General features: G+C 35.6%; 1 protein-coding gene across 1 annotated transcript in view; it reads left to right on the forward strand.

Moving 5' to 3' along the window:
- wscd2 (WSC domain containing 2) overlaps positions 1–15,396 on the forward strand; it is a 61,905-nt gene that overhangs the window by 27,852 nt on the left and 18,657 nt on the right. The window contains exons 5-6 of the mRNA XM_016288274.1: positions 1,615–2,500; positions 9,344–9,458. Coding sequence (XP_016143760.1) covers positions 2,074–2,500; positions 9,344–9,458 — 542 coding nt within the window. The 5' untranslated portion in view covers positions 1,615–2,073. The remainder of the gene's footprint in view (positions 1–1,614; positions 2,501–9,343; positions 9,459–15,396) is intronic.

Here is a 15,396-nt window from a genome sequence, read left to right on the forward strand (position 1 = left end):
GGAAGGAAGCTGATTATGACTGCTTGTTTAAACACCATGCCTGAATGTTTTTGCTCACTTTGGACACTGGGGTCTTTAGACTCCTTCTATCCTGCCATCCTTCACTGCAAAAATCAGTTGTAATGAGGATTTTTGTTGAGTAAATATATCTTAGCATATCTAAAACTAAATCATTTACTCAAGACTTGTTTTCTGACAACATATGTGACCCTGGACCACAAAACCAGTCATAAGTGTCAATTTGTAATAAGCTTTCCATTGATGTATGGTTTGTTAGGATAGGACAATATTTGGTCGAGATACAACTATTTGAGAATCTGGAATCTGAGGGTGCAAAAAAATCAAAATATTGAGAAAATCGCTTTTAAAGCTGCCCAAATTAAGTTCTTAGCAATGCATACTACTAATCAAAAATTAAGATTTATTATATTTACGGTAGGAAATTTACTAAATATATTCATGGAACATGATCTTTACTTAATATTCTAATGATTTTTGTGGTCCTGGGTCACATATGCTAAATGAAGTTGAATACTATTATTATTATTTATATTTTTAAGCACAAACCTGATTATGTTTTGATTTAAAATAAATGTATGCAAAACGGTTTTCAACTGGATTTAGAAAATAATCATATTCAAGATATATTCTCTGAATACATGTCTTAATATCAGTTTGTTCCTAAAGTAAAATTTCAAGTTTTCAATTTTGAATACAAGATTCTTTTGTCAAGAATCGTACAAGAATCATACAAGAATCGTACAAGAATCACGAATGTGCACATTAGGTCTTGTTTTTAAATCTTAATTTCTTGTTTTTAGGATGAACCTTGATACATTTAATAGATTTCTCTAAAACTTTGTAATTTTCCTTCTCAAATAAATGCATATTGTTTTAAGGATGTTGGGATGTTTTTAATTGGGTTTGAAAAATAGACTTCAAGGTTTATTCTTTGAAAATGAGTCTTAATGTCTTTGAAGAATGCTTAGATATTTTTACTGGAAAGTTAGATAAAAATACTAATTAAGAAAAATATTTTTGCAGTGATCTGGAAGCCAGTCTGATTGTCGAAATACAGTACTGTTTTTTGCTATGCTAAGAAGTAACATTGGTCATTTTTTGGTCATTTTATTCTTTGAAGCAAATTAATTCGTTTTTGGCACTGTGATATAATATTTGTTACGAGAAAATAAGAGATCAACAAAAGAACAAATCCATTTTAAATGACACTTTTAACGTCTTAAAAATATTCATTAAGGGCATTTTAATTATAAATAAGAGCCTTGTCTTTTGGAGATATCTGTGAAATGACAAAAGTCCTCAAGCGAAATAACTTTCAGACATGTGACCAGCCTCTGTCTTCTTCAGTGTAGCTGTTGCGTAATTTCTACAGGCCTATTCTAAAGCCCTACTGCTTTCTGCAGTACCAGTTACTCAAAAGTATCTTGCTTCTGTGTTTGATGGTTTAGGTGTTCATGAATAATGCTTCTGCAGTCTGTTATTGAATTTTAACTCTATACCCTTAATCGCTTTCAGATAAAGTGTTTTTCTTTGCACAGAGACCTCATCAGTATTTACCTCTTGTTTCAGTATCTGTCGTTTTGTGTTTTTCAGTCTGTGAGTGAGGGCTGAGTCAGGAGTGAATCAGCGCTGCTTTTGATTGACGGACAGCTCGGTGGGAAACAAGGCCTCGGGAGAGCGAGAGTCCGATAACAGGAGTGAAAGCGTCGCAACGGCAATATCATCTTTCAGTCTTTACTGCCACTCGTCTTTCACAACATGGCCTCTGCGGTAGCACCGCTCTCCTCTGTCGCTGCCTCTTTGGGGACGTAGAAAGACACGGGACACACAGACACATTCTTACATACTGCTGCAGAGGAAAGCTGGGGAAGTGTCTTCAGACTTTAAGGTCCTTAATAGATAAACAAACTGTGTTAAACGTCAGTACCATCACAACTACTGTTTCTTGGTTTGGGAATCGTCTTAGTGTTTCAAAGGGACTCATAGTACCATGAGCATTTTAGGAAGGTGCGTTCTCTGATTTTATATGTTCCTGTGTGACATCGAAGGCCAATGTGTGTGGCTCGAGAGCCCATCATGGCCAGGCCGCTGCTGAAGATCCACCGCTATTTCCGGCGTAAACCGATACGCTTTTTCTCTTTCATCCTCCTCTACCTCACCGCTGGCAGTCTTGTTTTCCTCCACTCCGGCTTCTCCAGCGATACTTCCACTACTGGAGCTTCTGGAAGCGGCCGTGACCCACTTATATCTGAAGGTGGGGGTGGCACAGGTGCTGGGAGCTCTACCTCTGATGCTCTCGGGCTCCTAGGAAGAGTGTTTAAGGAAACACGGAGAGCCCCCCGGAGATTTGGACCACCATGGATGAAGGAAAATGGGGCACAGGATGCACCGGAGTGGGCCAGACGAGGAGTCGATCGTACCAGCAGCTGGAGCCATGGAGCCAAAGGAAGAACCACCAAAGAGATGGACGATGGGAGAGGTAGGAACAGTTCCATTAATCATGTCACCATGATTTAACATCTGTTTTAACTTCTGTCATAAACATCTTCTTGGCTAGTTATAGTCATAGAAGATGTTTTGATATTAACCAAAATTGAAGAATGTTTGGCAAGACTATTGGCCAAACCAGTTGCCTAAAATGGAATGAATTTTCATTCTAGGCCAACCTGATTAATACTACACTGCAAAAAAAAAAATTTTTCTTGATCATTATTTTTGTCTTGTTTTCAGTAAAAAAAATCACAATATCTTAACCAATATACATTCATTTGAGGAGGAAAAAAAATAATTTCAAGAAATCTACCAAATTTATTATGGTTTGTGCTGAAAGCAGTAAAACAAATTGACATGTTATTGTTCTAAACATTAACCTCACAAAAATTGTTAGATTTCTATAAAACAAGACTTCAAATCTTATGTCAATTTGTAAAAAAAAGGGAAAGGGAAAGGGAAAATATCTTAAATGTATATTGTGTAAAGGGTGTTTTGATGTTTTTTTTAACCAGCATAGACAAAACATTTTGCTCATTTTGCTGGTGAAGCTAGTTGACTAGAACAGTCTCTCTAATTAAGCTGATTGACCAAGCAGGTCTTTCTGGCTAAGCATTTAAAACACTGCTGTCAGTCTTTGACTTTTCATCTTGATATACACAGAGGATTTTCCTTATTTAATAGAATACCTTACATGTTCTCACACAGACATGGCACATGCGGTTATGTGTGTTAAAAAAATTCATTATTAAAGGGTTAGTTCACCCAAAAATTAGCCCATAAATTACTCACCCTCAAGTCATCCTAGGTGTATATGACTTTCTTCTTTCAGACGAATCCAGTTGGAGTTATATAAAAAATTGTCTTTGATCTTTCAAGCTGTTTAATGGCACTCAGCGGGTGTTGCATGCATCAGTCTAAAAGCAGTTAATTAAAATGCGCCCATCCATAAAAAAAAGTGTCTCACACGGCTCTGGGGGGTGAACAAAGGCCTTCTGTAGCGAATCGATGCATTTTTGTAAGAAAAAGATCCACATTCAAAACGTAATAATCACTTTAATGTAGCTTGCGCTCACTGTTGTACATGGAAGCAGTTCCGGGCGGATGACGTATGAGGTCAGTGCTGCGCATGCGCCGCTCAGAAGTGACACACACGGAGGCGCGGGGGAGAGATCAAAACAAAACAACGGTCACTTATTAGAAGTACAAAACGAGGATTTGTAAAGAAGAATGTTGGAGGATTTCGATATAAGCCACGAGGAGACTGGTTTTCCTTTGCTAAAGTAAGGAAACTTTGCTTCCTTTGCTCCTGTTAACAAACGTTGGTTTTCACGAGACTCACCGGCGCATGCGCAGCACTGACCTCATACGTCATCCGCCCAGAACTGCTTCCAGTATACAACAGTGAGCGCAAGCTACATTAAAGTGATGATTACGTTTTGAATATGGATATTTTTCTTACAAAAATGCATCGATGGAGCCGTGTGAGGATCCCCCCGGAGCCCTGCGAGACACTTTTTTTTATGGATGGGCGCATTTTATTTAACTGCTTTTGGACTGATGCATGCAACACCCGCTGAGCGCCATGAAACAGCTTGAAAGATCAAAGACAATTTTTTATATAAGTCCGACTGGATTCGTCTGAAAGAAGAAAGTCATATACACCTAGGATGACTTGAGGGTGAGTAATTTATGGGCTAATTTAAATTTTTGGGTGAACTAACCCTTTAAAATTGCACTTCTGTCATAAAACCATAAAGCACAGTTCTCCTCTTTGCGTGATTGCAACCTCAGACACAGTGGAGAAAGAGTCATAATTTAGTGTATTAAAGCAGGAATTGCACTTCTGTCATAAAACCATAAAGCACAGTTCTCCTCTTTGCGTGATTACAACCTCAGACACAGTGGAGAAAGAGTCATAATTTAGTGTATTAAAGCAGGAACACTATGAGTGCGTTCCAATAGCCAAATAGTATCCTGACTTTACAGGGAAAACCAGGCATCCTAGGTGAGACTCCATATATGCCATATATGTTTAATTTGATTGGGTTTAGTTTGGATTTAATTTGAAGTAGAGAGTAACAATTACCCAATAGTCGTTGCATATATACAGTATATATATATATACACAGTCATCATGTTATGAAGGTTGTGGTTGACGCTCAGTGGAGTATGGCGAAGCGCCTGTGTCTTTAAAGGTTTAAACTGGAGGAATGAAGTGGCCTTTTGGTGACTGTTGAAGTAAATAATGAATGTGTGTGTGTTTCTAATGGTTGTAGTGTAGCACATTTGTTGTTGTTAGTTCATAGCCTTAGGTTGATGTTTCATAGCTCCTAAATAGGCCTATCTTGTTGCTGAGCAGCAGGCACAAATCTTAAAATCTTAAAATCAGGTAATGTATGATATTTTATAATGTATAATGTTTTAATTAACATAATAAGTAGTATAGAAAAAAAATACCTTTGATGCTTTTAATGAAACCTCATTTGAATGATCACAGTGAGAGCATTTATGGGTTAGTTATGGGTAAGTCTTGTGGAGTTGGAAAAATCGTACTTTCTCAAATCCCCAATATTCCTGTACATAAACGTAAAATCAGTTTATTAATCTTTGAAATAAAAGCTTCTTCTTTGAGGTGATACCATTAAATACACATGATGTGACCTGCATCATATTTGGTCCTCTATTAAAATGTGTTTGAGGGTGTTTGCTGAAGGTCTTGGATGTTAAAAGACTGAAAAAGGCCAATTTTCATCATCGCTATATATTTTTGTGACTGCTTGTCAAACAGCTGAGATGTCATGTACCACATTTGAATGAAAAATCAATATTGTCATTCCTAAAGGTCCGTTTACACCAAGTAATTAACAAAAACCATAACGATAACTAATGTTTTTTGAAAGAAGTCTCACTGAGGCTGCATTTATTTGATCAAAAATACAGTAAAAACTGTAATATTGTGATTTTTTTTAACAGTTGTGCTGCTTAATATTTTGGGGAAGCCGTGATGCATTTTATTTCAGGATTATTTGAGAATAGAAATTTCAAAAGAACAGCTTTTTTTTTTTTTTTTAGAATATTATTAATGTCTTTAGTACAGTGGCCGAGAAGTGCTAAACAAATCACAATTCTATAAATATTCTAATAAATATTCATTTGAAAGTATTTCAAATTTAAACAGTAGTGTATATTAGTGTCCACACCAATGTTTATTTTTTTAATGTGAGCTTCAGTTATGTTCTGTGAACAATTGCTCTGTGTGCTTTAAAGTATGAAGGAGTTTGATTGACTGTCAATGATTTTATCATTCATCAACTGGAAGAATCACTCTGAAAGTGATTGCAACAATATTGTTCCTCTGTTGTGGTGTGGATGCAGCAGTTCGCTTAAAATTAGAGATTTTTAAAACTTTAGTTATTGTTTTTGGTGTGGCCTTTATTCATAGACTTTGCATTTCTTCCTTGAGTAAAGAACCTGAAACTTTAGTTACTTGGTTTACAGGATGCATTTTGCAGCAGTGCAAGTTACTTCTATTACAGTGAACTTTAAACCACAAGAAACAGCTTGATAGAACTGCCCATGTGGGCCCCTGCAAAATTAAAGCATTTTTCTCTGTGAAAGATGGACTGCATCTGGAAAAGTCTCACCACAGTGCCCTATGTTAACTCACTATAGTTCACACAGTAACCCACAAACAGGCAAAAGAAAGCCAATTAGTGGATTGTTCAAGTCTTGGGTCATTACCTTTATCCATAGTGAGGTTTCAACAGATGGTTCTCAAGAGTAACCCTCAGGGCATTTTAAAGTAGTTTTAATGCATTAGTTAGGCCTTGTAATGCACTGTACAATCTCATGAATAATTGTACACTATAACACTTATCAATTCATTGTTACATCATGCATTTTTAATTCAGTTACAATTATTTACGACAAGATATAATGTATTGCAATGCACATTATGAATCATTCTAATTCCATTATACCCTTTAATAACCCTTTATGGTGCATTATACATAAAGGCTTTAAGTAAAGTGTTACCAAACACTTTAATAATAGACACTCTTATAAAATGAATAAATATTATTATGATAATGGACAAATATCAGACACAAAAGCAAAGAAAAAGACCTATCGTTTTTACATTACAGGAAATATTAAAGGTTAATATATGCAAAGTTCTAGCCTGCTGGTTAACTAAATCAAATATAAGTCTGATTCGGACGGTAATTGTTTCTCATGGGGATGTAAGCGATTTTGAACATTTACAGGGGTCAGTCGTGATTTTATTGCCGTCTGAGTCCAGAATCCTGGTGTTTTTCACCCTGGCCCAACTTTTCTCATTTTGGCAAACACTAAGGTCGTGTGGTAATTTAATTGTCATCCGAATCCACATCTCTGAGTTTCTAAGAAAAAAATCTATGCGAAATTCAATGTATAAATCCTTTCAACCACTGTATTATATGTGACCCTGGAGCACAAAAGCAGTCTTAAGTCGCTGGGGTATATTTGTAGCAATAACCAAAAATACATTGTATGGGTCAAAATGATTGATTTTTCTTTTATGCCAAAAATCATTAGGATATTAAGTAAAGATCATGTTCCATGAAGATATTTAGTAAATTTCCTATCGTAAATATATCAAAACTTCATTTTTGATTAGTAATATGCATTGCTAAGAACTTCATTTGGATAACTTTAAAGGCGATTTTCACAATATTTCGATTTTTTTGCAGCCTCAGATTCCAGATTTGTATAAATCTGAATGTTGAAAAATTGACACTTAAGTCTGGTTTTGTGGTCCAGGGTCGCATATAGGCCTATAATTACATGCAGAAAAATATAAACCAAGCAGCTTTATGTTTACCTTATATTAAATAAGAGGTTGCATTAATTTATTTATTAACATGAATGCATTCTTAATTATTATTCCAAGAATGTGACATTTTATTTACAGCAGACGATCATGTGACTGGCCATATAAGCAGTGTGTTCCCGGTTCGTAGGATCACAGAATTTGTTTCTCCGCTGTGAATAAATCATCCATGAGTTTTATCACTGAGGTGCCATGTAACTTTATTTTTACAGAAATCCAGAACAAGAAACAATTACCATCTGAAGAGGGCTATAGAAGCAAATTCCATAATGATTTTTTCTTCAAATTAATTTCATAATTGTATGCAATTTTGTGATATTGAGATTCATTTACATGTTATGTGAAGCTATTATAATTCATCCCTGTTCCCCTCTTGATTATATTTCGTATGTCCAGAGCAAACGGTTCATGCAGAGAGTGAGTACAGCGGAGCATCATTATCTCTGTAGTCGTGCTGCTAGTGAGAGTTTCATCCGTGCACTTAGCTGCTTCACAGAATGGCAATCCAGTGAGTGAATGAGTGAATGAATAGAGCTTGACTTGTAGATAAAGCAGATTACCGAGCTTGCCCTCTGTGCCTGGAATACGATTAGCTCGCAGCTCGTGATCCTGCTCGCTGCTTTTTAGACAATTGCAATTACTGTAATGTTGAACTGGTTAGTGTGTGTATGTGACAGAAGCATCCCATCTCAGCTATTAGAAAATACATGAAATCCTAATGGGATACGATGAGATTACAGAGGAAGAACGGATGTCAAGCGACAGGGCATTTTGGGTCATTTTTGTGTATGTATGTCACAAACGTTGAGACTGATGAAGCAAAAGGTGCAACAGACTGTGAATGTTTGTCCCAGAACAATGTGACTGTATCCAAACTGTAGATGTTTTATAATGAATTATGTCACAGGCTGTTTACATATGAAATGGTGTCCTCTGTATGGTAGCTACCAATCACAATATGTGTTGCCAGACTGTTAGCACTTGTTATAATTCAACAGAATATTCCGGGTTCTATACAAATTAAGCTCTTTACAAAAGAATGTTGATTATCACATTTTATTGCCTCAGTTTTTGAAACCAAGCAACATATTGTTTGCGTAATGCAGTTACAATGGAAATCGATGGGGGAAAATCATTGCCCCTGAATAAATATTAAAATACACACAAATTATAGTTAATTTATTATATAATTTATTTATTTATTAAATAATAATTTTATTTATTAATTTATTATATTTGTATTATATTTATTATATATACATACGTGTGTTTGTGTATATATATGTATATATCACATCCAAAATAAGTTTTTGTTTACATAATATATGTGTGCTGTGCTGTGTATATTTATTATGTATATATAAATACACACACATGCATGTATATATTTCAGAAAAACATGTTATTTTTATATATTAAATATATTTATTTATAATATAAATTATATGAATATAAATACAGACATGTAAATACATGTAAATATTTTCAAAATATATACTGTATGCGTGTGTATTTATATATACATAATAAATATACACAAAACTTTTATTTTGGATGTGATTAATTGCGATTAATCATATGACAACCCTTATATATATATGTATATATATTACAGACTAAAGTATTATAATTCTACTTATTCACAATATTTATAATATTTAAGTCTGTATTTTTAATTAATCCAGTGTTACTATTATATATTATTATTGTATTATTAAATATTTTTATTGTTATATATTCATTCTCTCATCCAGAGCAAAGTCCTATAGATCTGTGAGTTTACAGTTTGGCCACTAGATGGTGCTGTGTTTCAACATTTAAAAATGTGCTTTACAACCTTGAAAGTTACTCACCAGGATATAATTGTTACAAGATAACAATTCAGTACTTTAAAGTCTTTTTCTCAAATTGTTGTTACTGGAATTAGCAGTGATGTTTTTAACGTCTTTCTCTGTTTAGCAAAGCACATCGGCTGTTATATTGATGACACACAGAAACGGGCTCTTAGAGGGGTTTCCTTTTTGGACTACAAAAAAATGACTGTCTTCCGTTGTCAGGACAACTGCGCTGAAAGGTACGTCAGTTGAAACTTTTGATCAATGCACAAGAACACACACGTTTGTATCACGGTAAGGACTTCCTTTTGACTTGTATTGTTTATTATGCTCTGCTAATGAAGTTTTCTGTGCCTAACCACAAACCACAAGTTTAATAAAAGGTTCTTTATGGCGATTAGCAGATAACTGTTCCCCACAAATCAAAAGTTTTACTATCCTTTTAAGATGACATTTCCTGACTTCCACTTCCAAACGAACGCTCATGTTATATATATATATATATTACAGACTAAAGTATTATAATTCTACTTATTCACATATAAATACACAAGTATAAATATTATACTTATTTATAATATTTAAGTCTGTATTTTTAATTAATCCAGTGTTATTATTATATATTATTATTGTATTATTAAATATTTTTATTGTTATATATTCATTCTCTCATCCAGAGCAAAGTCCTATAGATCTGTGAGTTTACAGTTTGGCCACTAGATGGTGCTGTGTTTCAACATTTAAAAATGTGCTTTACAACCTTGAAAGTTACTCACCAGGATATAATTGTTACAAGATAACAATTCAGTACTTTAAAATCTTTTTCTCAAATTGTTGTTACTGGAATTAGCAGTGATGTTTTTAACGTCTTTCTCTTTTTAGCAAAGCACATCGGCTGTTATATTGATGACACACAGAAACGGGCTCTTAGAGGGGTTTCCTTTTTGGACTACAAAAAAATGACTGTCTTCCGTTGTCAGGACAACTGCGCTGAAAGGTACGTCAGTTGAAACTTTTGATCAATGCACAAGAACACACACGTTTGTATCACGGTAAGGACTTCCTTTTGACTTGTATTGTTTATTATGCTCTGCTAATGAAGTTTTCTGTGCCTAACCACAAACCACAAGTTTAATAAAAGGTTCTTTATGGCGATTAGCAGATAACTGTTCCCCACAAATCAAAAGTTTTACTATCCTTTTAAGATGACATTTCCTGACTTCCACTTCCAAACGAACGCTCATGTTATCATACAAATTCAGTCATCATAAACATGTAATTGCTCTCACCCTGGAGATATAACCCTTAACTGACAAACATGAGTAATTTAACACACTTTACGCTAATCTAATTCCCTTGACCCTTAATTAACTGAGAGGGGAGGGTTATCAGATATGCTCTAAATCATGGTTTTTACAGTTTAATATGACATTACCCTACCCCGCTCATATCATATGTTATTCATTTTATTTGTGCGTGTCTTAAAGAAGGTCTCAAATTTGAGCTTAAAAATCCTGCAGAAACTCTGGTTTACTTTAATAATCATTTTATTCTGCTTTTTACATCCTTGTCACATCACCACTCGTTGTTATTTTTATGAAAACTCGTTTTTCTACAGTTGCAGGTTTAGGACAACATTAGGGTGGGAAAAGGAATTCTTTTATATTTGGGTGAATTATTGATGTTGCTTTTCACTTTCATTCCTGTTAGCATTCTGGTGTACTTCCTCTTTATTCAGTTCCTCATCCCTACGTGCTTCCTGTCGATTCTTAACATCAATCTGTGTTTGGGAAAAGCCACAGAAAGAGAGAGGGAGGAAAAGAGGTTGTGGGATTCTGGCGTCAGGACTGCTTTAAAGGGAGTCGTGTGTATTACAGATATAGCGATTTGAGAGAGAGTGTCAAAATAAACAGCACATCTGTTTGCTCTCAGCATTGTGCTCCCACTCGCAACATTCAAGAATCCTGCCACCCATATTGAGGAGATTAGGAGCAGACGCAGCCTGCATAGGGATGAGCCAGAAACTGAAGGACATCCTATTACTGTCCTCCTTTGATAAAAAATCATGCATATAAAATTGACCTCATGCATCATGTTTCAAAGGACAGCTCTATTTTATAAACAAGTTCTCTGAAGCATTGAAACCACGGTGTCAGCTTGAGGCAGTTCTCACATTTTTTTTTTTAAAGAGGGGTGTTGAGGACTGGAGTGCACAGTAACGCTATACAGTCCAGTCAGATGTTTTAGATTTAACAGCAAAACCTCAAGCAAAGGCACAGTGCAATTCACATTTGCGCATAACAAAATGCACTGATATATTTTACGCTGTTTTGTGAAACCGTGATATGTATGTTAAAAAGGCCTGGCGAACCCTTTCTTTCAAGAGTGCTTTGAAACTAAACTTTTCACCTAGTGCATCAGCTGAATCGAAACTGATTTCCAACCAAAACCGTGTAACTTGCATCCAGCTCTGAATTTGAGGAAAGGAACACTGCTGGTCAAGTGTCAGAACGTTAACCACATGCATTCTGTTCTTTACACGATCGTTATCTACATGCACACCCATGCGCACCACATAAGCCCTTAGTATAAAATAAACTGTAGTACACTTGGTACACTCTAACAGCTGGTCATTAAGTGACTTTCTCAAGCGCACAAATGTGGCAGCTCAAGAAACATCCCTTGTTGAACCTACAACTTTTCAGTTACCACCCCAGATGCTTAACTACTAGGCTACATCATGAACCAGTGAACATATATGCAGACATGTATATGTGTGTTTAAATAATTATTTTTGTGAAAACAATGCCTATACTAATTTATACCTGGGGCCCGTTCTTCGTACGTCACTAACTCAGTTAGCTGGATTTGATTGTTGATGATTTGTCATGATCTTGGATTGGTTGGTTCTTCGAAGCTCATCCAAGCTTCGTTGCTGTCATTGCAACAGGTCCGTAAACTTAAACCTGCTCGGGAGCAGGCTTATTTCATGTAAACGGGATTAGATTGCATCTTTTTAAGCAGAATTGATACTTAAAATCTGTCTGCTACCACCGCTACTTTATTACAAGAGTACCCTATTAATCCAGAGACAATAATTTAAAATAATAATAATTTAAAAATGTATTTAAAGATAATATAATCATTTTGTGTAGTCTTTAATACTATAGACAAAGCCAGTTTTACTCACTTGAAAGATTTATTCGTCATAAAATTATTACTTCATAATTGTATTTGAGTCTTACACACATGCTATACAGATAGTGTAGAGTCGTGCATTAATTTGAGTGATGACAGATATTATAGGAGGGGCTTGATGGAGCGCAGGAGATGCAGATAACATGATCTTGACCCTTAAGAAACAAATCTGTTCAAATATCAAATTAAATGAATTGTTAATTACTATATTGAAGTAAAAATGTAAAGCCTGTACAAATAAATCGTGAATATAAATAATTGGGAATCATGTAAAAAATTTAAATAAAATCAAAACAGTGCACATTTCATTTATGTACACTTTAAAAAATGCTGGGTTATTTCAACCCAACTTTGGGTCAAATTTGGACTAACCCAACTTTTGGGTTAAATTTTTACATTAAATGGGTTAGTCCATATTTGACCCAAAGTTGGGTTGAAACAACCCAGCATTTTTTTAGAGTGTATTATAACATTTATGTAGTTTTGTTCGCTTGGCTGTTTCCTTATAAAAGTCCAGAAATTTGTCAAGTTTCGTCATGTGTTTTTTTTTATTATATGATGTCATTACGTTGCGGTCTTGCCGCCAGCCAATCGCTGCATTGCTGATCGTGGTTTCGAATATCGATACATAGCCCCTTTTAAACCAACCCATGAACGAGCAATTATCTCAGATAACTCAATCCAATCACATGTGCATTCGAAGAACTGAATTAGCCAGATCCTGATTAGCGCGATGATATCATCTTGGATGTGACATTTCATCTTGGATGTAATAAGCGAAGTACGAAGAACGGGCCTCAGACCCATTGTTTTTATGCTTATGTGTTCATTTTTATTGTTTAACCCTCTATGGAACTAATTGTGAATTCACAGCTTATAATTGACTTTATATTTGACAGATATTTAGGAGTAAAATCCTTTTCCACTCATGAAAAAATCACTACCCTCAACTTTGATTTTGGGTGCGTCGATCAATCAGTAACATCACTTTCAGACAAAAGATGGACATTCAGACGTTTGGGCAACAAGCCTTCCTCAGTGAAGTGAGGATCTTTTGTCTGAAAGTAAAATCATTTTCCAAAATTTGTTTTCTACATATGACATTTGACCTTTTTTTAGGGTTCTGTCATTTATAATTGTCTTGAGGCACTTTCGCACACGTAGTTCTAGGAATTCAGTTATAGAAACTAGCCAGAATGGTGGTTCCTAGAGAACCAAGTTCTCCCTCGGGCTGCATTCGCACCAACAGCAGGAACTCTGAAGCGGCCGACAGCGACGTCTTTACAAACATCTACAACCGGTGAATGGAGAATGCCTTGATCAGAGCTGATTTTGTTGAGTGTCGTGGGTTTTGTGGTAACAGATAATGGAATATAAATGCACAAGTTACACAATTAAAAGAGCATGAAAATCTGACTATGACAACATGCAGTGTTAAATGCCATTGTCACTGTTTTCCATGTTCGTGGAGTAAATATTTTTTCATGGCTTTTTAAAAATGCAGAGTAGCCAGTGCTTTGTATGCATTTGGCCAATCAATGTATGCTTACGTCACTGGTAGCTCCTGTAGAACTGATTTAGACCCTACTCTGAAGTAAGAGCTAAATTAGTTCCACCATAATGGAGTTTACATTTTTAGTTCCTGCAGTCAGAACACACCAAAAAGGGGTACTTCCGCTAATATTTCTAGGAACTATGAAAAAGTTTGGCAAATTGTTGAAACTTTACAGACAATCAAATGCTGAAAAGAAGCGAAAAGGTCTTACTGTTTCAAAAAACATAAAAAATCCTTATGAACATTCAATTTGTTATTGTGCTGCCATATCTGATTTGGAATTCACCAAAAAGTCTAAAAACTGACACAAATTCAGATGCAATTTCACTGCCTGGAAACCAAGTCTTAGTGTTTTAAAAGCATTAAAACGTCTTTAACGTTGTGTTTTATCTTTGAATTTCAAATCAATTATCGCAGCACAAGTGAAAGACAACAAGACTCTTCTTGTTCAGTGTACCCCACACATCCCACACGTAAGTAGATGTTGACTTGTGCAATCATTGGAGCAACCCTGCCTGCCAGAATAGTAATGCCAGTAGAAATTGGCATTTTTCCTGACTTCTGGTTGTTGTATGGATCACATCTTTCAAACTGGCATACGATAATGCACCCAAATGCCTGAATTCCACAACAAATGCCTTCACCCTCATTGCCTCTATCCTTCTTGATCCTCAACAACTCAATTTAAAAGGTCCGCTGTAAAATCAGCATGCAGCACCCAATGTTTTTGCGCGGATATTGGAACAAGAGTGAAGTACAAAGCCTAGTTTACATAATGAATAACAGTTTATAGGCTAGGGCCGATAGACGATGCCATTGTCCATCACCGATGGCTGACAGAAATCACGATGTTGAGTCAATAATTAATTATTAATTTATTTATTAATTAATCACACTACAGTGGGTACGGAAAGTATTCAGACCCCCTTAAATTTTTCACTCTTTGTTATATTGCAGCCATTTGCTAAAATCATTTAAGTTAATTTTTTTTCCTCATTAATGTACACACAGCACCCCATATTGACAGAAAAACACAGAATTGTTGACATTTTTGCAGATTTATTAAAAAAGAAAAACTGAGATATCACATGGTCCTAAGTATTCAGACCCTTTGCTCAGTAATTAGTAGAAGCACCCTTTTGATCTAATACAGTCTTTTTGGGAAAGATGCAACAAGTTTTTCACACCTGGATTTGGGGATCCTCTGCCATTCCTCCTTGCAGATCCTCTCCAGTTCTGTCAGGTTGGATGGTAAACGTTGGTGGACAGCCATTTTTAGGTCTCTCCAGAGATGCTCAATTGGGTTTATTCAGGGCTCTGGCTGGGCCATTCAAGAACAGTCACAGAGTTGCTGTGAAGCCACTCCTTCGTTATTTTAGCGGTGTGCTTAGGGTCATTGTCTTGTTAGAAGGTAAACCTTCGGC

The sequence above is a fragment of the Sinocyclocheilus grahami genome, unplaced genomic scaffold (genome assembly GCF_001515645.1).
Source record: "Sinocyclocheilus grahami isolate Dianchi unplaced genomic scaffold, SAMN03320097.WGS_v1.1 scaffold230.1, whole genome shotgun sequence".
In the NCBI taxonomy this organism is placed as follows: domain Eukaryota; kingdom Metazoa; phylum Chordata; class Actinopteri; order Cypriniformes; family Cyprinidae; genus Sinocyclocheilus; species Sinocyclocheilus grahami.